We start from the raw sequence: 24,539 nt of genomic DNA on the forward strand, positions 1-24,539 counted from the left end.
AGCTGAGCCATGACTGTCCCCCACCCGACCCCCATGGGCATCTGGGGGAGGGACACTCGTCTGCCAAAGAAACGGGTGTTGGAAGAGCTTGGCAAACATCATTCTATTCCTTCAACTGTCTCAGAATGCCTGGCGGCCCCCTGATGCAGCTCCACTGCCACACTCCTCACTCCCCAGCCCACGGGCCAGAGCAGGAACCACCCCACCCCACGCCCAGGAGGGCGAGAGGGACGAGGGTCGAGAGACCACGTGGAGGGCAAACACCCCGCGGAGTAGGCCTGGAGCTGAAGCCAGGGGCACGTGAAGCAGGCTCCACTTCCCCAGGGCAGAGTCAGCACTGTTAGCACACACACAGGGCAGGAGGGGCCCGGGTGGCTCAGAGGGAAGGAGAGCCACAAAGGAAGCCTGGGCCCCAAAATATGAAATACCGCAAATAAATCTAACAAAACCCCAGACACCTCGACTGAAACTATACAATTCTGCCCAGAAATATTTTAAAAGACTTAAACAAATGGAAAGACATACCATGTTCATAGATTGGAAGACTCAATATTGTCAAATTGGCAATGCTCCCCTAGACTGACTTATTGATTCAATGTAATCTCAATTAAAATTCCAGCAAGACTTTTTACAGAACCTAACAAACTGATTCTAAAATTTATGAGGAAAGGCAAAGGACTGAATAGCCAACTAGAGAAGAACAAAGTGAGAGGACTTGTCCTGTGGATTTTCAGCCTTCTCTTAAGCTGCAATATTCAAGACGGTTTGGTACTGGAGAAAAGAGATACAGATCAACAGAGGAGAGAGTCCAGAAAGAGACCCTCATATTTTTGGTCAATCATTTGACAAAGATACTGAGGCAATTCAACAGGGAAAGGAAAGTTTTCAATAAATGGTGCTAATCAACAGGGCATCCATGAAAACAGGCGAACATCAACCCTCACCTCACACAATACCCCAAAATTAACTCAAAATACATCACAAACCTAAATCTAAACCCTACTAAGAAACCTTACAAGGAAGTACATGAGGAAATCTGTGAGACCCTGGGGTACTCCCAGGACTCTTAGAACACACAAAAAATCATAAAAAATAAAACTGATAAATTGATCTTCATCAACATTTTTTAAATGTCTTTTGAAAGTCACCATGAACAAAATGAAAAGGGAAGCCACAGATTGGAAACAAATATTTACAACAAGAGCTTGTATCCAGAATATGTAAAGACATTGTACAATTCAATAAGAAGACAAACAACCCAGTAAGAAGATAGGCAAATTATTTAAACAGACACTTCACCAGAGAAGATATACAGATGGCAAATAAGCACATGAAAGATACTCAATACCACTAGTCACTACGGAAACACAGATTAAAACCCTGATGAGAACCACCATAACCCACCGGGATGGCCAACCCAAGAAGACTGGCCACCCAAAGTCCGGGGGAGGAGGTGGAGGAGCGGGAAGCCTCTGCCTGCTGCCAGGGATGGGAGACGGCACAACTGCTCTGGAGAACACTCTGGGGGGCCCTAACACGCAAACGCCCACCTACCACATGGCTCAGCCGTTCCACTCCTAGGTGTTCACCAAGAGAAACAAAACACGTCCACACAACGCTCGTGCACAGACGTTCACAGCAGCTTTACTCAAAATAGCCCCAACCTGGGAACACCCCAGCTGTCCATGCGCAGACAAATAAACGGACGTGGAGCATCCATACGCTGGAGCACTTCTCAACAATGAACAGGAACACTCCTGATGCACACAAACCGTGGATGAACCTCAAAGTCATTACGAAAGTGAAAGCAGCCCAGAAACGGTGAACAGTTCTGTTTACAGAAAATTCCGGGAAATGCGGACCAGTCCACAGGACAGACACACAGCAGAGGCTGCCTGGGACGTGGTAAAGGAGAGACAACAAGGGCATCTGGGTGTGACGGGAGTGTCTGTGACCTTGATTTCAGTGATGGTTTCACAGGTGTTCACATATCTCAGAACCAACAGATGTGCTCTTTAAATATGTGCAGTTATAGCCCAGTAAAGAGGAAAAATGCAGAAGAAGAGGGAAGCCCTCGGCTTGCACACCTCAGAGGGCTTCAGACAGGCCGCTGAGCTCAGAACTGCACCGCACCCACCCAATTTGGGGGCTGGGAGAGAGCAAGGAAGAGCCTTGCAAGGGCCCAGCTGAGACGAAGGCTCTGGGCAGCACCCCGCAATCCAGCATCCACACCGGCCCCCAGGGGCCCTCAGGAGCAGGTTCCACCCAGGAGCCAGGTGCTCGTGAGTCCAGACGAATTCGCCTCCTGTACACCCCACACTCCATGACCTTTGTCACCACCCTTCCAGGAGAGAAGATGCAAGAAAGAAGACCCACCCCCAGGGGACGGGGCTGCACCACAGCCCCGCTGCCCTCTCGGTGGCGAGGAGGCAGAACCACAACTGGAACGTGGGCACAGAGCAGCCAGCGCAGCCGGAGTCCGGGTGCCCTGCTCTCAAACAGCAAACCAAAATCACTTGGCCTCCAGTTTCACTAGAACACATCCCGAGAGAGGAGCTCTGCACGCAGCACACACCCTGCAGCTCCCCAAGCAGGTCGACACGCAGCCTTACCGACACACATACACTGTGCTTGGACAAGCCGGCACGGCCACTCTCCCACACCGCACCTCACAGCGTCCACATCCGAGCAGCGGAATGGACGTGCTGGCGTGAGTCTGAGTCTGCAGACATCTATCAACTGCACGGGATCCCATGGTATCCCACTGCCCCTCGGATCTCGAGCCTCACATGCCCAACGCCATTTCAAATCAGTGAGAAAAACCGATCATTCAACAAAAGTGTGAGGAACAACCAGCCGCCACAGGGGATAGAGTCAGATCCCACATCTCACACCAGGAAAAGTTCCTAGTGCCCAAAAGTTTTAAATTTATACTCATACTAATATAGTAATATACATATATTTTTAAGGAATCCATAAAAGTTTAGAAGAAATATCAGGAAAATTTTCTCGTAAACTTGAATCAGGGAAGATCTTTCTAATAGTGATGTAAAATTAATTGGCCACAAAGGAAAAGATTAATGAATTCAACTTCATAAAAATTAAATTTTTCTGCATGGCAAGAAACACAATAAGGAAAATCAAAACTGGGGAAAATGTTGACAACACTGAAGCATCATCCTCCCTGCACACAAGCTCCCACAGATCAGGAAGCATGAAAGATGAAGAATCCATTAGAAAATGAGCGAACGTTATCAACACAGTTCACAGAAAAGGAAACCTGAGCAGCTCACAGACCTAGCTTATGATCAGAGGGAATTAAACCACCAGTCTGAAACACACCGTGAGCCCAGAGCAGAGGTCCAGGGCACCCTCAAGCACCGAGGAGCACACCTCCAATGCTGGGCAGCTTGGCGACACCTATCAAAATCACCAACGCCCACCCCTCGGGCTGAGCAATCCCACTGCTGGGATGTACATGTGTGTTGCGGCAGGGCTTGACTTACCCACTCACAAGCCAACAACCTGCCACTGTGTCATGGATGCTGGCAGAGGGCACCAGTCTCCTGGGCCAGAGACAAAGGACCTATTCCTCCCGGCCTGGCAGGCGGTGTGAGCCTCAGCATGTCGGTGTCATATACCCACGTCCCAAGGCCCATGAGGGTGATACAGAAGGAGCCAGGCAGGTGCTGCACGCTCAGGGGTGTGTGTCGTGGCCAAAGAATCCTAACCTTGGGGAACCCCCAATGCACAGTACACAAGATGCTCTGCCCAGGCAGTCGCTCCCTCACCCTCAAGGCTGCTTACTCCAAACAGCCCTGAGATGCGGCCCAGGTACCAGCGGTCAGGGCCTCGCATTCTTGGAGCCAGCACAAGTGCCACAGGATGTGTGGCGACATGGCAGACTGCCTCCCAAACAATGAGCACGTGTGCAAAACGGTGCACAGGCTACCTACCATGGCGATGTCTGTGAGACAGTCTACCAGGTGCCATGAAGGCTGGCAAAAACAAGTCGTGATACATTCGTGTGCACTGGCAGCTATAAAGGTACACTGACACAGAACCATCTGCAAGGTGCACAACAGTATGCACTTGGTTCTAAAGGGAGAAAGCTCATGTGCTGTACATCCATGTCTGCTGGTTTGTGCATAAACTACCTAGGAGGGATTCATGAGAAAATGTCAACAGAGATGCAGGGAGCTTGGTGGGAGGAGCCGGGCTGGGACGGAGATTTCTCTCTGAGTTCTGAATCAGAGAGCAACCGCCTCTTCAAAACACCAATCAATAAATTTATTACTTACAGTAAATGCCTCCTCATCTCAGACCCTGTCATTGGAGCAAAACATCATAAGAGCAGCACACTTAACTCCTCTGCCCCTAGGCCACTCTCCACACAGAACAAAGTATGTGCGGCCACGTCTCGAGGTGTTGTCTTTCCTTATTCAGTGTGACAACTGTGTTCACCACAGTGAGTCTCTGTCCCTCCCACACCCTCAAGACATACCTTCCAACCGCCTTGTCCTGGATCCCTCTGCCTCCTCCCGGGTGCACGGAGCTCTGTCCCCCAGCCCCACTGTTCCCCAGCAGACCACCTGCGCCCTGTGCTCCCAGCACCACACTCCAGCACAAGCCCTGCAGTGCTCCGGCGGCCACACAACCGACAAGTCCACTGTTCAGAGTCCCACCTCGCGAGCCTTTGCTGCCTATCCGCAGGGCTGGTGGTGCCCACGTCGCTGGGAACCTCTCACAGAATCCTGCAGCCACTGGAGGCCTGGAGGGCAGCCTGGGTCACAGAAACACAGACCCACACACAGACACTGCTGCAGGTGTGCACCCACACACACGCACAGCCTCACACACACCCATACTCACACCCACTCAGAGCTAACACACACTCACATACAGCTGTGTTACACACACAGGCCCAGCCAACAGTGGACACCCTGTGGGTCCTGCTCGAGGAGCCACAGGCAGCCTGTGGGCCTCTGAGATGCCCCTCTCCTCTGACCTCCCAGCAGGGCGGCTCTGAAGTCCAGCCCGTTATTCCAGCCACCACCACACACCTCACACCTCGGCAGCCCCGAGCTCCAGTCGGCGGGCCGCGGGCAGGTAGAGGGACCCTGAGCAGTGGTGTTGTGTCCCAGGGCTAGCGGGGGCTGGGGCTGTGGGCTCCCCTCCCCACTCTAACTAAATCTCTAGGCGGGGCTGATGGGCCCGCAGAGTGTCATTCCACTTGTGGTGATGCTCACAAGGGAGCTCCAGGTGCCTCACCAGGGCCAAGAGGGGATCGGGGCAACTGTCTCAGCCTTCCGTGTCGTCACTGGGTCCTAACGTCGCCTTCCTATCAGAGTTGGGAGAGCAGCCCAAAGCAGGCTCTGCCATCATCCATGACCCGCCGAGGAAAGGCAGAGGTGGCAGGGTCCGCGGCTGAAGGGACACAGGTCACTCCCACTACCCGCCAGGCCACGCCTGCTGCCCACCAGGCTATGCCCACTGCGTCCGCACATCCCTCCACACTTCAGGAAGGCTCCACCAAAACCTCTCCCTCGCTCGCTTTGTTCCTAAGTCCACTGTCTTCAAAGAAGATGCAAACACCTTCCCCCTTCATCAGTAATAATCAGCAAAAACAGAAGACATGACACTTTACTGTTTCTGAATGGGCTTCCTTCTTTTCCTTCCAGCGTACATGCACTCCCCTGGCGGAATCATCGTCTTTGGCCCTAGAAAAGAAAAGGAACATCTAGTTGGTCACGCTGAAGAGACCCCAGTGCCTGTACAACTCCCCAAACTACCGAAGGCAGCAGCGTCAGCTGAGGTCCACTGTGCCACACGGAGGCGTCCACACGCTGCGCTCCTCCACTGCAGGATGACCTGAGGCACCTGGAGCACGAGGCCTGCCTTCCCTCGGCAGGAAGATGCGGGAGAACCCACGAGGACGTGCACCCCAAGCCGTGATATCTCCCCTTCAAGGGGCAGCATCATGGTCCCCCAGCCTGGCCTGAGGACCCATGTCCCCAAGAGAGAAACAGCCCTGCGCTCCTGCGCCTGTCTCGGAAAGTTTACCGTCCATAAATATCCCAGGCCTGCCATCAGAAAATAGAAGCCATCCTGCAGGGTGTCTGTGAGCAGGACACACAGCCTGAGGCGCGAGGAGCAGCCTACTGCTCTACGGCCCTGAGCAGGCGCTCGGGGCTGTGTGCGTCTGCTCTCTGGGGTGTTCATGGCAGGCCGTCTTCCTCTTCCTGTCCCTCCCCTCAATGGCCCCGTACTTCTGGGCCAACAGCCTCCCTCTTTACTATGTGAAATCTCTTACTCAACCCCACGATGCTGGGCTTCCACTTTGGCCACTAACTCACAGCCACACTGAGCCCAGCCGACCACACCTGCTGGCTAGCCATGCTGGGCACATGCACCTGCGTCCGAGTGGAGGTCCCTGAGGAGCAGTCCAGTATCTATGCCCCGAGGCTGGTCAGCTTGCCCACCACCTCAGGAGGGCATCAAAATCTTGATTGTTCCATGCAGCGAGGACGTCTGAGCCCTCACAGACATCCTGCAGACCAGTGTGCAGGGGACCCTCAATGCCAGGCTCCCACCAGCAGACCTGGAGAGGACGTTAGAAGCTCTCAACCAGCCTCAAGCGTGCGCCCCGGGAGAGGCAGTGGACTCAAGCACAATTCCCAGAAAGTGCTGTGAGAACAGCAGAAATGTGTCACAGACCTGCTCTAATACAAGAAAGACACTTGGAATACAAAGACAGAAGGAAGTAAAGTAAGTGAATGGAAAGACACGCCATGTGAACACTAATCAACGGAAGCCAGAGTAGCAAAGTGAGCATCAGATCAAGAGGACATCAGAAAAAGGGACATTACCAGGGACTAGAGGGATGTCATACAATGACAAAAGGGCCAATTTCCCAAGGAGGCACAGCAACGCTAAATGTGTATGCACCTAACAACAGAGCTTCAAAATATGTGAAGCAAAATCTAATAAAACTGAAATGAGAACTCATTGGAGAGTCCAACCTTCCTCTCTCAGTAATCAATAGAGCAAGTAACAGAAAATCAGACAGGATATGGAATATCCACCAACACAGACTTGAATTAAGTGAAGCTTCCAGAACACTCCGCCCAATCACAGCAGAGTGCACTCTTTGTACATGGAACAGTCATCGAGATAGACCGTAATCTGGGACTTAAGACATCCATAACAGATTTAAAAGAGTAGAAATCACACAAAGTATGTTCTCTGACAATAATGGAATTAAAGTAGAAAGAAAAATGGAAAATTCCCAAATATTTGGAAAGGAACCCACTTCTAAATAATCATGAGTCAGAGAGAAAGTCTCAAAGACATTTAAAAGTATTTTGACCTGAATGAAAATGAAAACACAACATATCAAACTTTGTGGGGTACACCTCAGCAGTACTTTGATGGAAACATAGCATTAAATGCTTATATTAGAAAAACATAAAAGGTCTCAAGTATGTAATCTAAGCTTCCACTTTAAGCAACTAGAAGAAGAAGAGAAAATAAATCCAAATAAGCAGAAAGATGGAAATAATGAAGAGAAAAAAATTGATGAAACAAAATAGAAAAATAGAGAGAAATCAAAGGAACTGAACGTTGGTTCTTTGAAAAGATCAACAAAATTGGTAAACCTCTCGCCAGACTCATCAAGAAATAGAGAAGACACAAATTGCCAATACCAGGAATGAAACAAGGGGCATCACTACCGATCCCACAGACATTAGAAGGAAAATAAGAGAAAACTGCTACAATCTTATTGTGTGCCCCCAAATCCATACGCTGAAGCCCTAATGCCCCATCTGACTTCAGTGGAGACGGGTCTTTAAGGAGGTAATTAAAGTCAAGTGAGGTCATAAAGGTGGAGCCCTGATCTGATAAGAAGAGGAGGAGACACCACAGCTCTGTCTTCACCACGTGAAGGTGGCCATTGGCAGACAAGAAGAGAGCTCCCTCCAGAAACCGGAACAGCGGCACCCTGAGCTCACCTCCTCGGCCGCCGGGGCTGCCAGAAGTAAGTTCTGTTGTTTAAGCCGCCTCGTCTGTGGCATATCGTTACAGCAGCCCAGGGAGACTGGGACAGACACCATCCCTACAAAGTCGACAATTTAGATGGAATGGACCAATTCCTTCAAAGACACAAACTAGCAAAACTCATTCAAGAAAAAATAGATAAACTGTTTAGTCCTATATCTATCTCAGCAACAGCAACAAAAACCCAGCCCCAGATGGTTTCATTGGTAAATTCTACCAATTTAAGGAAGAAATATACTAATTCTCTGCAACCTCTGGCAGAAAATTGAAAATAAAATTGAAAACTGCTAACTCATTTATAAGTTCAGCATTACCCCGATACCAAAACCAAAGACCTTTCAAAAAGAGAAAACTACAGACCAAGATCCCTCGTGAACATAAACACAAAAATCCTCAATTAGATATTAATGAATGGAACCGAGCAATCTATAAAGGACGGTCCCTCAAAACAAGTGGGGTTTATCGAAGGAATTCAAGGCTGCTTCAACGTCCAAAAATTGATCTTTTGTAATTCACTATATTAATAAGCTAAAGAAAAAATACATATGATCATCTCAATACATGCAAAAAAGCATTTGACAAAATCCAGATCCATTCATAATAACAAAAGAACTCTCCTCAAACCAGAAATAGAAGGCAACTTAACCTGAGAAAGGGCAACTACAAAAAAACCTACAGCAAACATCACACCCACTTGTGAGAGACTCAACTGTCCCCTGAGGTCACACCCCATTAATCATCACCTTTGTGTACCAGTCAGGGCAAGAGGTGAGGAAAGCAATGTCAGAAAGCGAGGAAAGAAGAAACAGCACTCTCTCTGTTCAGAGACACCACGACTGTACATATAGAAAATTCCAAAGACTTTACTAAGACAACCTCTTATAATTAATAATTGAGTTCACAGGGCACAGGGCAAAAGGACAGTATGCAAAAGTCAACTGTGTTTCTATAGACTAGCAACAAACAATTGGAATACAGAACTTTAAAAACCAGTACCACGTACAACAGCACCAAAATAAAATGAAATACTTAGGTATTTCAAGAGGTCTAATATGTGTGCACCTGGGGCCCTAAAGAATAGGAGGGTATAGGAGGTGACAGAAAATAATTTAAGAAACAACAGCAGAAATTTGTCCAAACGTAATGAAAATTGTAAACCTACAGATTCAAGAAGGCCAATGGAGCCGAGCACAAGAAACATGAAGAAAATCACACCAGGGCACAGCTTCACCGGACCGCTCATAACCAGCAATAAACTAACAACCTCGAAAGCTGCCAGAGGAAAGAGGGCAGGGCACAGGGAGGTAAGGGAGGGGCGGGCAACACGGCCCGGGAGCGCGTCCCTGCAGGGCTGGGAGGAAACCCTGACCCAGGACTGCACACCCTGGGAAACCCCTTTCAGGAGCGGAGGGAAGGAAAGGCTTTTCTGACACACCAGAGCTGGAAGAGGCCCTTCCAGCACACCCACCGTGAGAAACGTGAAGGCTGTCTTCAGGCCAAAGGAAAGCGAGACCAGGTGGGGACATGGGCCACAAAGCACAGGAAACCGTGACTGAGCGGTAAAAAGGCAAGGTCTGCCCCCACCACTTACATGTCTTCAGAAGAGAACTGACCCGAAGAACAATGACACACGCAGCCCTCAAGGGCATGGCAGCCGCAGCTCGAAGGCCAGGAGGGGGGACGGAAGCACCTCTCACCATCCAGGAGGGCCTCAGGGGCTGGGACGCTGTGCCAGGTCCACGAACTGCCTCGAGGCTCCACCCTCACCCTTCCCTGCCCTTCCAGCCTTTCTTCTTCAAGTCAGCACAAGACACCGGCCAGGGGAGGGTGCCAGAGGGGTCGTGCTCAAAGGAGAAAGGGGCTTCTGGTCCCGGGCCTGGACTTCTCTGTTCCTGCTCACCACCATCAGAGGCTGGGGATCCAGTGAGCGTCCCCTCCTTCAGGGCGGGACCTCCTCCATGAGGCCCGAATGCCAGCTCTGGGGGATCCCACTGCCAAGTGTGCTCTTTGGGCCTGGAGTACCCTTCAGAGCCTTCAGAGTACCCCCACTGTAGCACTTAATACTTGGTATTAAAGAAGTTAGAAATATAAAAAGCTGATTTTTTAAAGTCCACATATTTTAGAGAGACACACTAAAACACACATGAAGGAAATACCATTTGAGGGATTCGCTTCTAAAGAATCTGGGGAGCAGAGTGGGTCTAAATGATATAGCAGTGACATAGTGGGATTTAAAGGAAAATGGGTCAGCCAATACTGACAGCTGTCCATCTGTGCTAGTTGATGTATAAATTGGGCTCATTATAAAATTCCCTCCACTTGGTAAACAATTAGAAAATTTCCATAATAAAAAGTTTTTTTTTAAAAGCATTAAAAAGAGAGAAAACATGGCATAAGAATAGATATGCTATGGCCAAAGGTGCCAAGGCCACTCAGTGGGGAAAGAACAGTCTCTCCAGCAAATGGTGCTGAGACAACGGGACATCCACATGCCCAAGAACGAAGCTGGACCCCTACCTCACACCATATGAAAAATTAACCAAGGTTAGCTAAAGACCTAAACATAAGTGCTAACACTATAAAACTCCAGAAGAGAACATAAAGCTACATCTTCATGGCCTCAAATTTGGTGATGGATTTTCAGATATGACACTGAAAGCACAAGTAAAAAAAAGAAAAAATAGATGAAATGCACTTCATCAAAATTAAAAACTTGTGCTTCAAAGGACACTATCAAGAAAGTGAGAAGACAACCCACAGAATGGGATAAAATATTTGCAAATCATATATCTGATGAGGGTCAATATCCAGACTATGCAAAGAACTCAGCAACAAAAAGACAAACAACCCAACTGAAAATGGGCAAAGGACTGGAATCGACATTTCTCCAAAGAAAATACACAAATGGTCAACACACACGTGAAAAGATGCTCAGCATCATTAGGCAGTAGGGAAATGCAAATCAAATCCACACTGAGATGCCACTTCACACCCACTAGGATGGCTGAAATAAAAAAATGGAAAATAACACGTGTTGGTGGCATGTGGAGAAACCAAGACCCTTGTGCTTGGCTGGTGGGGGTGCAAAATGGTGCAGCTGCTGTGGAAACAGTTTGGCAGTTCCTCACAAAGCTAAAGAGAATTATCATGTGACCCGGCAGTACCAGTCCCAGGTATATGCTCAAAAGAACATACATTCAAACAAAATCCGGCACACAAATGCTCATGGCATCATTATTCACAATAGCCAAGAAGTGTAAGCAACCCAATGCCCATCAACTGGTGAACGGATAAACAAAATGTGGTAAATCCACACCGTGGAATATTACTCAGCCATCAAAAGGAATGAAGTTCTGACACACACTACAACTTGGATGAACTTTGAAAACATTGCACTACGTGAAAGAAGACAAACTCAAAAGGTACATTTCAATTCCGTTTCTATGAAACGTCAGAACCAGCAAATCCATAGAGATAGAGGCTGGATGAGTGGTTGCCAGGCGCTAGGAGAGGAAGGAATGGGGAGTGACTGCTAATGGGTATGGAGTTTCTGTTTGGAGTGAAGAAAAGGTTTTGGAATTAGATAGAGGTGGTATTTGTATTGTATTGGTATTTGGCAATATACTAAATAAATGCCACTGAATTGTACATGTTTAAGTGGTTAATTTTATGTTATGTGAATTTTATCTCAATAAAAAACATAGAACACATATCTATATATAAATAAAAATAAGACTTCTGGAGTGGTGAGAAAGAAGCAACGGCAGGCAGGAAACGGGTGCAGTGAGTCTAGAAACACCTCAGGAGCTCTGCACAGAGGGAGCAGAGAACGGGGGTGGCTGCAGGGACTCGGAGCTGATGGAGACGATGCGAGAGAGAAAAGGAGGGTCTGGAGAATGGGGGGCGGGGGTGTGTGAGCAGGGATGGTGTCCCATGGCCACAGGCTGGAGCAGCAACGAGTGGTGGGATGCTCTAGAAGGGACCAGCTTCCCTGGCCTCACCCTGTGCCACAGCCACCACGCCTGCACTTCTCCGGGAGGCCAGTCCTCAGTGGCTGGAGGCCAGAGTGCAAGGCCACCCCATCTGAAGCGCAAGGACTTTCAACTCAACAGGAGAGTCCTGAGCTGCACCCAGCCTGTGGGAGAACAGAGAACAGGCTGGGGATGTTCCCACACCCGGAGAGGGCCAGCACTTAGCAGCCTACTTGGCCACTCCTCAAGGTCAAAGGTGAAGGGGACAGCTGACCTGTACCAGCCCCAGGAGACCCATCCCCAAACCACCATTCCCCAAACCAGCCCCGAGCCTTAGAGCAGAGATGGTGGGGGGAGCACTGCAGGGACGATGAAGAAGGCGCCAGCGGACCCCTCACTCTCCTTTATCCAAACCCCTTCTCCAGGCAGGCGCTGAGGCAGGCCCCGGGCTCACGCCTGCCCCTCCCAGCCTTGTGCACCACAGGCCAAGTCCTCCCTCCCTGTCTCCAGCTCAGCATTCAGAATAGCCCTAAAAATGCAAGTTATGGCAAAAAGCACCAAGAGCAGACACATCATTTCCAGGTACCCCCTGCTGGGGGGTGTGGAAGGAATCGAAGGAGCCGCCATTGTCCCCCAGCCACCGTCCCCGCTGAACAGCCCCGGTCTGGGGTCCAGCCTGTGCCGAGGTTTCTGCCCTGGGAATCCTAAACACAGGCGGCACGACCACAGTCGGCAGCCACATTTTACTAAATACTCCTGCATTCTCCCCAAAAAGATGAAGCCTCACTGGGATGGGACCTAACTCCCCACAGAAACGCCCTCTGAGGCAGGATGAGGTGGGAGCTTCCTCCTCTGCCTCAGATGCAGGCCAGGGGGCAGGAGCCCTCCCCACTGGGCTCCTTGCAGCCGCGCAGGCCGGGCCAGGTCCCTCCTGCAGCCACAGGCGCTGCTGGGGTGGGCGCAAGCCGGGGGCCTGGGAGCACAGGGGACACTTGGTGTGAGCTGGGCCCCTCAGGGCTGTTTGCGGGCCTCACGTCCCCGCCAAGCTCTGAGTTGACTGTGAGTTTCTCAGAGGAATCTGTCCATTTTAGCCGATAAAGACAAGCAAAAAAGAAAATAAGACGTCCTCACAGGCAGCGGTGCCCCCAGCCCTCTTTCTACAAGGTCTGAGTCCAAACTCGGCCAGTTATGGCTGGAAGTGCTCCTCCATAAACGGGGCACTGCCAGCCCCCAACTGCCAGAGGGAGGGCCACAGAGACGGCACAGCCCCCACCTCAGGGCTGGCACCACCCGCCGGCCACTCGCCTGCCCACGGGTGGGGACGCCCGCACATCACTGCACAGTCTCCCCCACCGCCACAGGGCTCCCACCCCGGAGCCCACAGAAGCCAGCACGAGGCCCTAATGGCGGACGTCGGTGGGGAGGCAGCCCAGGCTGAGAAGAGGCCGCCTGCCGAGTGTCCTCGGTGGGTTGGGCTGTCCACCAGGCCGGGAGAAGACCAGTTACACAACGGTCAAGTCCTCAGAGCTTGGGGACAGATGGCCCAGGGCACGTACTCATGCACCCCTTCTGTGCCGAGCCCCTGGAGGACCAGAGCCTGTGGCTGGTCACACAGAAGCTGTGGGTGAGTCATGCGGCCATTCCCCATGACGACACTCCGCCAGCCACAGCTGGACGCTTCCAAGGGGGGCAGCTGCCTCCAGCCCCAGCCCCTCAAACCAAGCAGGAAGCAGGAGGAGGGACCCCAAGGGCAGAGCTGCCCAAGGCCTCTGACCTCCGACCCTGGGGGATCACCTGCCCCAGTGGACCCAATGGGGGTCACAGCAGCAACACCAGGGTGGGCAGGTCCCTGAGGGTCTGTGCCACTCACAAAGTATCCACAATCTGGGATTTTCGGCCACTCAAAATATGACTTTAGGGAAAAAAATCTTTCTTGGTGCCACTAACTGAAACTGAGTGAATTCCTGGAACCCGGGCCTTTCCGCCTTCCCAAGTGTGAGAACCAAGCCTGGTGCTCCCTGCCCGGAAGGAGGGCCGGAGCTGAGCCACCCCAGCCCTGGGCCCCCACTCTGGGCATCCCCCACCAGCTGCCTTTGTGGGGCGCGGGGCGCCGGTTCCAAGCCCCCGCCAGCATCTGCCCAAAACACTCCTGAGACAACGGGGCCAAGAGCAAAGGGCAATTAGCCCGACTGGTCCAGCGCGGGGGTCCCAGGCAGGAGTTCCGACTCACTGCGTGGGGGGAGTCTCCGCTCCTGGCGGGAAACTGAGTGACCAGCAGCAGTGGGGGTGGACGGCTCCCCTCAAAAGTTGAGTCCCGTTTTTATTTTTTGTGAGAAGCCGGGGGTCGGCCCCCAGGGCCTGGCGACCTGAGGATGGGGTGGGAGGAGAGGGGATGGGAGGAGGAAGTGTGGGGTGGGGGAACGGAGTGGGGAAAAGTGGAGGAGAGGGAGGGGGTGTGGGGGGGAAACTCCGCACGAGGGTCTCCTTCCGACCCCAGGGCACTTACCTGGCCGGGGGCGGGAGGCTCAGGCGCGCCCGCGAGGGGAGCCCGCCCGGGCCGGGAGCGGTGGCGGCGCGGCTGCCGGGGCTCGCATCTCGGGGACCAGGCGGCGGCCGCTGCCGCGGAAGGACGGCCCCACCCCGGCACGCGAGCCCGCCCCGCCCCGGAGGCGACGGCGCGCGGGAGGCGGCAGGGGGCGCGCGCGCGCATCCCCGCCCCAGCCTGTGGTCCTCCCGCGTCCCTGTGCGCTCTGGTGGGGTCGCGCCCTGTGCCCCGCGCGTCCGCGTGGTCTCCGAGTGTCTGTCCCCTCCGGGGTGCCCTGCGCTGTTCGAGGCCCCCAGCTCCCGTTGGGAGCCCCAGACCTCCTATTCTTCGCCCCCAGTCCCGCGCCCCCTCCCGCCTGCGCCCGCGGAGGCCGAGCGCGCACCTGCCCGCGGCGCAGAGGTGCGGGGCCCAGACTTCCTAGCCGCGGGGTTCCGGCGCTCCTGATCCTAACGGGTACCGGGAGCAGCGTGTCGCGCCCCGCCTACTCCAGTGGGGCTGTTACGAAAATCAAGAGGACTAAAGGGTTTTACAGACTATAAAATAGTAATAAAATCCTTTTGACCCTGAACTTCCCAGGAATGGCAGGGCTCTTCGTGCGACGTCTCATGCCAGACGTGTCAGGGCCCCACCGGCGGGAGCGCGCGGTGAGCACCCGGACCCCGCGAGGCGGCCAAGCGCACGGCCCACCCCTCTCCTGCCTGGGCTCCGGCGGGGGGGCCCTTCTGACCCTCGGCTGCCCCCTCCTCCTCCTCTGCTCCACCCGGACCGTCCCGGCCTCCACCCCTCCTCCGTCCCGGCGGACACGTCCTGGCTTGAACCCCTGGTATCTTCACGAGGCTCGGACAGCATGTCCAGCCGGAGCCCCCGGGACTCCCCGTGAAGCTTGCCTCAGATTCTCAGGTCTCCACCCCGTGTCTGAGGGACCCCGGAGACCCCAGCCCGCTCCGGCCGCCGTCTTCAGCTGGTCCCCCATGTCCAGTCCCCGGCCGGCACCTCAACACCCGCCGCCGTCCTCACACGAACCCGCCGGCCGCGCGCCCCGCAGCCAGGTCCGCGGGGCTCGGGCGTCAGCTCCCGCCCCAACAGTCGCAGCCAAGGGGGTCACTCTGGCCCCCGACCAAGCTCTGCGCAAAATCCCGTCTCCCCCGAAGTCCCCAACCTCCTTCCCGGCCTCACCGACGCTCCGAGCCAGCGCGCGCCTCAGGACCTGGGAAACGCTCTTCCGCAGATGCTCGCGCGCAGCCCGGTTCCCGCGTCTCAGAGACCGGCCTCCCCGAATGCAAGGCCCGCGCTGTCCGTCTCCTCGCGCTGCTGTTTGAATAGTGCACGTTCCCCCTGAAATTACAGCAGCTACTTCTTTGCTCCCGTGTTCTACAGGTAAACTCACCAGGCCTGTTCGGTCGCCTCTAGCCAAGGAAGCACAGGAGCCTGGGGCAGAGCAGGGCTCAAAAACGTGAGCTGAGTACACGGTTTTTATTACTTTTTGACATGGAACAAGGTGCGGCTATATTTCCGTATTACTTAAGGAGTTAAAATCAGTAGTTGCATCTTGATCCAATTTTTGTAAAGTGTATTATGCACAGAAAAAGTTTGGGTGAATAACTGAGGTTACAGGTGAACTTTAATTTCTTCTTTTTACTTTTTAACATTTGTGCAAGCATGTAGTGCTTTTGTACCTTTTTTTGTTAAAGAAAATAAGTATGTGTGCGATGTTGGGGGGCACCGCTTGGAGTGGCAGATGTGAGGTGGGTCTGGCTTTCCAAGTCCAGGCCTGTGGGGGGACATCTGGCTGGGTGCCCCGGATTTGGAGCTTTGTAATGAGACCTGGCACTTCCCCTGCATTGGAAGACGGCATCCCCATACCTCAGGGAACCCCCTTCTAGCCTCGCTGTCCAGGCACCAGTCATGTCCACCCACCCAGTCCCACCAGGGGACTCTGGAGCGAGACGCTTCATTGCTGCCACCTCCTGGGGCGGGATGAGGGCAGGTGGGCTGTGCAGCCCCAGGTGCAGGAGAAAACCAGTGTCCCCTCCCCTCAGACTGCCTTCTATGGGCCAGGCCCCCCACCTCGGCTGTCCCCTGTGCTTGTCCCCAAAGCCTGCCATCTCTGCAGAGCCTTGGGCAGTCAGTGGAACTGAACAGAAATAAGACGACCCTTCCCAGGAGGGCACCACCCGTGGAGTCCCAGGCATCAGGCGAGCCCCCTCTGTGGGAGCCTCTGGGCACCCCCAACCGCAGTGTTTCCTTTCTGTCCTGCAGTGCAGGGGGCCCTGACCCAGGAGGCCTTCTCCTCAGAACCTTCTAGTAGACGCCTCCATTCTCTGCCCTCTAGTCAGGACCCCCGGCTGCAAACAGGCTCCCTGTGGCTGAGTCCTCCCATTCCCACCTGAACTTCCGATCAGCTGGGGACAAATTCCTCTTTCCTGGGTCATTTGTCCTCCCAGGGTGGGAGGGTGGCTGGCACCCAGCAGGGATGAGAGCTAGGGAGAGAGAGCCCCTGAGGTGCCACCTGGCCCTCGAGCCCACATCTGTGTCCCCAGGTGTGTCCCAAATGTGGACGCCCTGCCAGCTCAGTGATGTGACAGCTATGGGAGCCATGGTGCCTCTACTCAAAGGACGGCTCTGCAGGAAGGGCTCAAGGCCAGTGTCAGCACCACACCCCTCCCAAAGAGCCCCCAAGAACTGGAAGGGAGAGCCCTTCTTGCAGGCTGCTCCTGTCCCCCCTCCTGCCCCACTAGCTGTTCAGCGTCCTCCTCCACACCCTCCCTCCCCCAGACACAGGCTGGCCGGGGAGCAGCCAGAGCGATCCTCAGAGGCAGATGGGGGTGTGCTGCCCCCCTGGGGCCAGGCAGTGTCCAGCGCAGGGGCCACGCCACTGGGTCCCGGTGGGGGACAGCCGTGATGCTCCGAGTCAGCGTCTCGTCTGTGTTTCTCCTTGGCAGCCCTTGTCCACGTCTGTTCTCTCTCCCACCTCACTTTTCCTGGAGGCTAGAGAGGGATCAGGAGCATTTTGCAGAAAGCCCGTGGGTGGCTCCCTGCGTTGTCACCGAGCCATCCCTCGAGTCCCCGCCCATCCAGCCTCCACTGCGTCGAGGCTTCTTGCACCTCGTGCAGGGTGTGGACCGTCAGGCAGGTCTTCTGCTCCCCGGACACACTTCCATTGGTCACTGGCATTCTGTCAGCTCAGCTTGGGGCACCTGGCAGCACCTGGCCTGCTGGAGGGAGGTGCAGGCCTGGGGCCCCGGGGGATGCACAAGTGTCCATGAGGGGCCCAGGGTCCCCGCCTACAGATGGAGGGCTCAGCAGCTGGGGCTCCAGGGGCCTCCCCAGACTCTTAGCCCCAGGAGAGGCCCCAGGAAGAGGCAGGGGCCACCCAGTAGACAGATGTCCATCCTGGGAGGCCCCGGTGAGGCCAGGGTCCAGGACTGCATGAAAGCCACAAGGTGTCTGGGAAGGGGGCAAAGCAGAACGTGAACCAGGGCCTTCGCTGGCCCAGGGACATTTGAATCAATAAAATGTGATTCAGGGACCGTTCCTGAAAAGACGTTGTGGCCTCAACTGGCAAATGGGTGTAGAGGACGAGGCGGTGAAATAGCCTCAGGGAGTGGTGGCCCCCAGGCCCATGCAGACCCCAACCTCTACCTGCCAGTGCATCTCGGAGGCGAGTGGTGGGAGCCAGCAGCTGGCCGCCTTCGGGGAGGGATAGCGCCCTCCTTCCAGGGACGTGGCTGGCCCTGGGGCTGTGCGCTTCCTTGGGGGTGCCTGTGGGGTCAGCACTCGCAGGGAGCCCACCTAGTGAAGAGGGCTCTGCCATTGCCCCATCTGCCCTGGCCTCAGTGTGATCCTGGAACAGCAGCGCCCCCCAGGGTTCTCAGATGCTGTTCCCTCTGTCTGGCATGCTCTTCCCCACATATCCTTGCTTGTCCTTGGTTCCTTCAGCTTAAACATCCCCTTCTAGCAAAGGCCATGCTACGCCCCTCACCACCTGACACTTGGGTTTATTGAGGGGGCAGTGCAGGAACTTGCATCCACTTTGTACCATTACAACCCCATAGGTGAAAACTGCCCATTGTGGGGCAGAAAGGAGAGGATGGAGGGAGCAGGGAGGAGGGGCAATTTACTACAGTTATTTCCTGTTTTATTTACCATAATTTATTTCCTTTCTGTACACCCCCAGGCCCAACTGAACAATGACTCATTGCCTTGGTTTTCTTTGAACCTTCTGTTGTCCTCCACACCCTTTGGCAGCTTTGCAGCAGAAGCCTTCCGCAGGGCTCCCCCAACGTCCCACAGGGCCAGCTCCCTCCAGGCACTGCCCACTCGCCCGTTTCCTTGGCCTGTCACATTGCTTCCTTGTTTCCTGAATCCCAGGCCTTCCTCTGGGCTTCCTCACTCAGTTTTGCTGGAGCACATCCTCCAGGAGCTTCCCAGTTAAAGGAATGTCAGAGGAAAATTTCTTGAAAACTTTGCCTACTGGTACAGCTGAGGGCTGGCTTGACCAAGGACAGAATTCAAGGTGGAAACAACTTTCTCTCCACACATCTGAGGTCTCGTCCCGCCTCCTGCTCCCTAGTCTCCCGTGGGCCTGGCTCCTCTCAGGAGGGTTAGCGTCTCCTCCTTGTCCCCCGGCCCCAGGGCCCTCAGTGCAGCCTTGTCCATCCACAGAGCCGGGCACTGGTGCACCCTTCCAAAAGGAATGGGTTCCTCTTTAATGGATGCAGTATCTTTGGCCCTCTCTGAGATCCTGGCTGTAGACTGTAGGGGTTCTAAGATGCTCCTTCCTAGCCTCTTCCACAAACGTCAGGTCGATGGCTGCGCCCCCTCCAGGACTGAGGCGCTGCCCTGGGCGGGCAGCTGAGTGCTAGGCTTGTCGAGTGGTGGGTATCCGCAGGCACATTCTTGGTGGTCTCTCTGATCTCCTGGCTGGGGGTGGAGGGCTCGCCCTGCAGGAAGCCCTCAGGCCCTCCCCTCCCCGCTTCGTTGCTACGTGGCCTGAGCTACGAAGGCCTGAGCCTTCTTGGGAAGCGGCGGCTTCTCCCTGGAACTTGTCCTCCCGGGGCTTGGGGGCAGGTGCCTCCTGTGTCACCAGAGGCTGAAAGCTGTGTTTCCCTCTCTGATTCTTTGCATTGTTTCAAGAGGAACTTTGCCTTCTTAAAACCTCCCTGAATTGCTGGCAGCTAGTGAACCTATTTAAAACTAAGTGAGGCCAGCCCAGTTGGCCTAGAGCATCATATGGTGGGAAGAGTGGACAGGTCGGATCTGCCCTCTGTGCTCCCCACCTCCCTGCATGAACAGGGAAGGGTCAGGGTGCCCTCTGTCCACACCCCAGCCTAACCACTGCTTATCACATGACCTTGGCGAAATCATGGGCCCCTTCTGGGTCTCCATTTGGTTATCTATAAACCAGGGAGGTGTACACCAATGGAACAGAATAGAGAGCCCAGAAATAAACCCTCACATATATAGTCAGTGATTTTTGACAAGGGTACCAAGACCATTCAAAGGGGGAAAGGACAGTCTTTCCAACAAATGGTGCTGGAAAAATGGACATCCACACGCAAAAAAACGGAGCTGGAACCTTACCCAACAGCATGTGCAAAAATCACCTCAAAATGGATCAAATATCTAAAATAAGAGATAAAACTCTTAGAAGAAAACATAGAAGAAAAGCTTCACAAGCTTGGATTGGGCAATGATTTCTTACATGTGACACCAAAAGCACAGGCAACAAAAGAAAAAACTAGATAAATTAGACTACGTCAAAATTTAAAACTTTTGTGCATCAAAGGACACTATCAATAGAGTGAAAAGGCAACCTGTCACAGAATGGGAGAAAATATTGCAAATCATATATCTGATAAGGGATTAAAAATGGGCAAGGGACTTGAATAGACATTTCCCCAAAGACATACAAATGGCCAATAAGCACATGAAACGATGCTCAGCATCATTAATCATTAGGGAAATAAAAATCAAAACCAGCATGAGATACCACCTCACATCCATTAGGATGGCTGTTATCAAAAAATAACAAGTGTTGGTGAGAATGTGGAGAAATTGGAACCTTTGTGCACTGCTGGTGGGGATATGAAATGGTGCAGCTGCTGTGGAAAACAGTATGGCAGTTCCTCAAGAAATTACAGAATCACTACATGATCCACCACTTCTGGGTATGTAACCAAAAGAACTGAAAGGAGGAACTTGAAGAGAGAGTTGTACACCAGTGTTCACAGCAGCATTATTCACAAGAGCCAAAAGATAGAAACAAACCAAATGTCCACTGATAGATGAGTGGATGAGCAAAACGTGGTCCATCCACACAGTGGAATATTAGCCTTAAAAAAGGAAATTTTAACACATGCCACAAGCTGGCTGGACCTTGAGGACATTATACTTAGTGAAATAAGCCAGTCACAAAAAGGCATCCTGTGTGATTCCACTCACATGAGGTCCCTAAAGGAGTCAAACTCACAGAGACAGAAAATGGAATGGCAGGTGCCAGGGGTTGGGCGAGGTGGATGGGGAGTCATTGTTTAATGAGGACAGAGTTTCAGTTTGGGAAGACAAAAAAGTTCTGGAGATGGATGGTGGTGATGTTTGCACAACAGTGTGAATGTGCTGAATGCCACTATACTGTACACTTAAAATGGGTTAAATTTTATGTTACATATATTTTAACATACATATGCACATGCACACACACAGAACATGTAAGGATCCCCATCTTTACCCATTTATCTACCAGGTATGTAGGAGGCAGACATGGGCCAGCTTCCAGAGCCTCTAGTCTAGAGAGGGTCAGACACGGATCAAATCATCATATCCACTTGCTCACATGCACACTCACACTCTCGTGTACCCAGGAGGATGCACAGTCTACACTTAAATATTATGGAGAAGTGCAGTGAACTTCGAGCTGGCCCTGGGCCCACATCCATTGGGTGGTGTCAGGTGTGAGGAGGGCACACACTGCCCAGCCCCTCCAGTCCCCACCTTCTAGGGCAGCAGGGCAGCCCCTGCACGTGGGGGGCCTCAGTCAGAGGAATGCATGTGACAGGGGGACCCGGCAGGGACTCCACAGCAGCAAGGAGAGAGCAACTCTGCCTGAAGCCCCACCCCTCCCCAGGGAGGAGTAACAACCACCATCTCCCTGTGCCCAGCGGTGCCCACTCCCCACTTCTCTGGCCCCAGACCCACCTGCTCTGCTCATTGACCAGGCTCACTTAGACTGGGACAGGTGATTCCCCCAGCTGGCTAAGTTGACTTCAGCAGTGACCAGGGTTGTGTCAACAGGTCAAACTGTGCTGATTATTGTGGGATTATTTTCCTCTTTGGGAAGACCTCAAGGTTTGAAGCTGGGCGAGAACTCTGGGTGTTTTGAACAGGTTCTTCTTTTTCCCATACGTCAAATTAGGAGCTGGGTCATCAACAGACTGCTCAAATGGCAAGAGAGGAAGTGCGTGAGAGCAGGTGACCAGGGGACAAGGGACAGGGGGTGACGGATGGAGGACAAGGGAAGGAGGGACAAGGGATGAGGGATGGGGAGGAGAGATGGGGATGAGGGATGGGAGATGGGGTGGGGGGGAGGGAGGATGAGGGACTGGGGACAAGGGACCAGGCAGTGGGTGCTTTGTCTGCTGCATCCCACAAACCTAACTCTAAGAGGCCCAGGGTACAGCTTTAGCGTGGAACAACGTGATGAGCGAAAAGCTGCCCAAGTGTGTGTTTCCCCAGCGACTTCCTAGGGCACTGTGCTGGTCACAACGTGAAGCCCCCCTCTCTCCAGTTTCTCTGCTGCTCCTGTAAATTCCATACTGGCATGTCCTTGGGGTCAGGACTCCTCTAAGGTGCGACCACACTGCCCTCGTGTGGCCAACTGACTGCTCTAGGGGCTGCAGTTGGCTCTCAGCACAGGCCTCCATGTTTTCTGCTAAGACCACAAAACGGCAGCTAGGAGGGGCGCCAGGGCAACCAAGAGAAGGTGTCCGTACCTTCTTGCAGACCCTGCCTGGGCAGCTGGGCTGGGCTGGGCTGGGGAAGGCTTGCTCCTGGCTCTGGTAGCCAGGCCTCCCCAGCAGGATCCCCAAGCTACCCAAGCCCACCTGCCACCTTCCAGAGAGTGTGGCCCATCCCCCTCCCATCAGAGCCCTGAGTGGCTGCCCAATCCCCTGCCCTCATCACTGTCTCCCAAGCCACCCACTCCTCAATGTGCCTCCACTGGTCGAAACCCCTGACTCCACATGAGAGGCTCTATGCCACATACTAGAGTGCCTGTACCACATGCCTGAGAGTATCTGCGCCACACGCCTGAGTGTATCCATAACACAGACCTGAGTATGTCTGCGCCACAACCTGAGAGTATCTGTACCACGGGCCTGAGAGTACCTGCGCCACAGGCCTGAGTGTGTGTATACCACAGGTCTGAGAGTACCTGCGCCACAGGCCTGAGTGTGTGTATACCACGGGTCTGAGAGTACCTGCGCCACAGGCCTGAGTGTGTGTATACCACGGGTCTGAGAGTACCTGCGCCACAGGCCTGAGTGCGTGTATACCACGGGTCTGAGAGTACCTGTGCCACAGGCCTGAGTGTGTGTATACCACGGGCCTGAGAGTACCTGCGCCACAGGCCTGAGTGTGTATACCACGGGCCTGAGAGTACCTGTGCCACAGGCCTGAGTGTGTATACCACGGGCCTGAGAGTACCTGTGCCACAGGCCTGAGTGTGTGTATACCACAGGTCTGAGAGCACCTGCGCCACAGGCCTGAGTGTGTCTCTACCACGGGCCTGAGAGTACCTGCGCTACAGACCTGAGTGTGTGTCTACCACGGGTCTGAGAGCACCTGTGCCACAGGCCTGTGTGTGTGTATACCACAGGCCTGAGTGTGTATACCATGGGCCTTAGAGTACCTGTGCCACAGGCCTGAGTGTGTATACCACGGGCCTTAGAGTACCTGCGCCACAGACCTGAGTGTGTCTCTACCACGGGCCTGAGAGAGTACCTGCGCCACAGGCCTGAGTGTGTGTCTACCACGGGCCTGAGAGTACCTGCGCCACAGGCCTGAGTGTGTGTCTACCACGGGCCTGAGAGTACCTGCGCCACAGGCCTGAGTGTGTGTCTACCACGGGCCTGAGAGTACCTGAGTGTGTGTATACCACAGGCTTGAGAATATCTGTGTCACATGTCCACGTGTCCGTCTTCCATAACCCTGTGAAGTGCTGAGAAGCCCACTGTTTTCACCCAACAACCCTACCTGCTAATGAAGGAAGAGCTCAACTCATCCCAAATCTGACCTTTTCTTTGAGAATTTCTGCGTTTCACCTTTTCTTTACTTTCCTGAACCAGGCAATGCAGAGCTAACCACACATTTACACAATTCCTCACTGCGGCTGATACAGTGTGAAAGAATAGGCCTTCTAGTGTTTGCTGTCAGGCACTGAACAATCCACAGAGACTAAGCACCCCTTCTGTACTTGGGACCAGGTGCCTCACCAAGGCCATGAGCTGCCATTGCTCTGAGATCAGCTCGAGAGGGCTCCAGCCTCCAGGGGATCCAGGATGAATCCAGGAATCAAGGGGCTACAGATGCAGGGTAGGTGGGGTGAGGTACATGGACTGGGAAAGCCAGCATGTGGAGGACGGGGGCTCCCTTGTGCAAAGGGGCAAAGAGCACAGTGAGACTGGCTGGGTAACCATGTCTCCTGCCTTCACTCTGAGCTTGGGATCTTTGCAGGCCTGCGGTCGAGGGAGAAAGAGCAGCATCTTCCAGAGGCACTTTTAGCAGCCATGGGTGCAGACAAGGGACAGGAAGGCAGCAGAGGTTACTGGGTGGCTTGGGGGTGAGGGTGTGGGGTTTACGAGCTTGAAAACGTTGAGTTCAAGATGTCCGTGATAACCCAGGGGGAAGTCACTTGTGTGCCTGGATGTGTGGGCCTGGGTCTGAGGGCCTCTCAGAGTCTGGAGCCT

At 53.7% G+C, this 24,539-nt stretch overlaps 1 protein-coding gene across 2 annotated transcripts in view; it reads right to left on the reverse strand.

The window, feature by feature from the left end:
- AHRR (aryl hydrocarbon receptor repressor) overlaps nt 1–14,693 on the reverse strand; it is an 82,453-nt gene extending 67,760 nt beyond the window's left edge. The window contains exons 1-2 of one of the 2 annotated variants that reach the window (XM_014734950.3): nt 14,536–14,693; nt 5,648–5,720 (exon numbers count right to left, since the gene is read on the reverse strand). In XM_014734950.3, coding sequence (XP_014590436.1) covers nt 5,648–5,709 — 62 coding nt within the window. In that variant the 5' untranslated portion in view covers nt 5,710–5,720; nt 14,536–14,693. The remainder of the gene's footprint in view (nt 1–5,647; nt 5,721–14,535) is intronic. The other variant, XM_023625908.2, reaches the window with a different exon arrangement.
- Between the last annotated feature and the right edge of the window lie 9,846 nt (nt 14,694–24,539).

Source organism: Equus caballus, chromosome 21 (assembly GCF_041296265.1).
Source record: "Equus caballus isolate H_3958 breed thoroughbred chromosome 21, TB-T2T, whole genome shotgun sequence".
Taxonomy (NCBI): domain Eukaryota; kingdom Metazoa; phylum Chordata; class Mammalia; order Perissodactyla; family Equidae; genus Equus; species Equus caballus.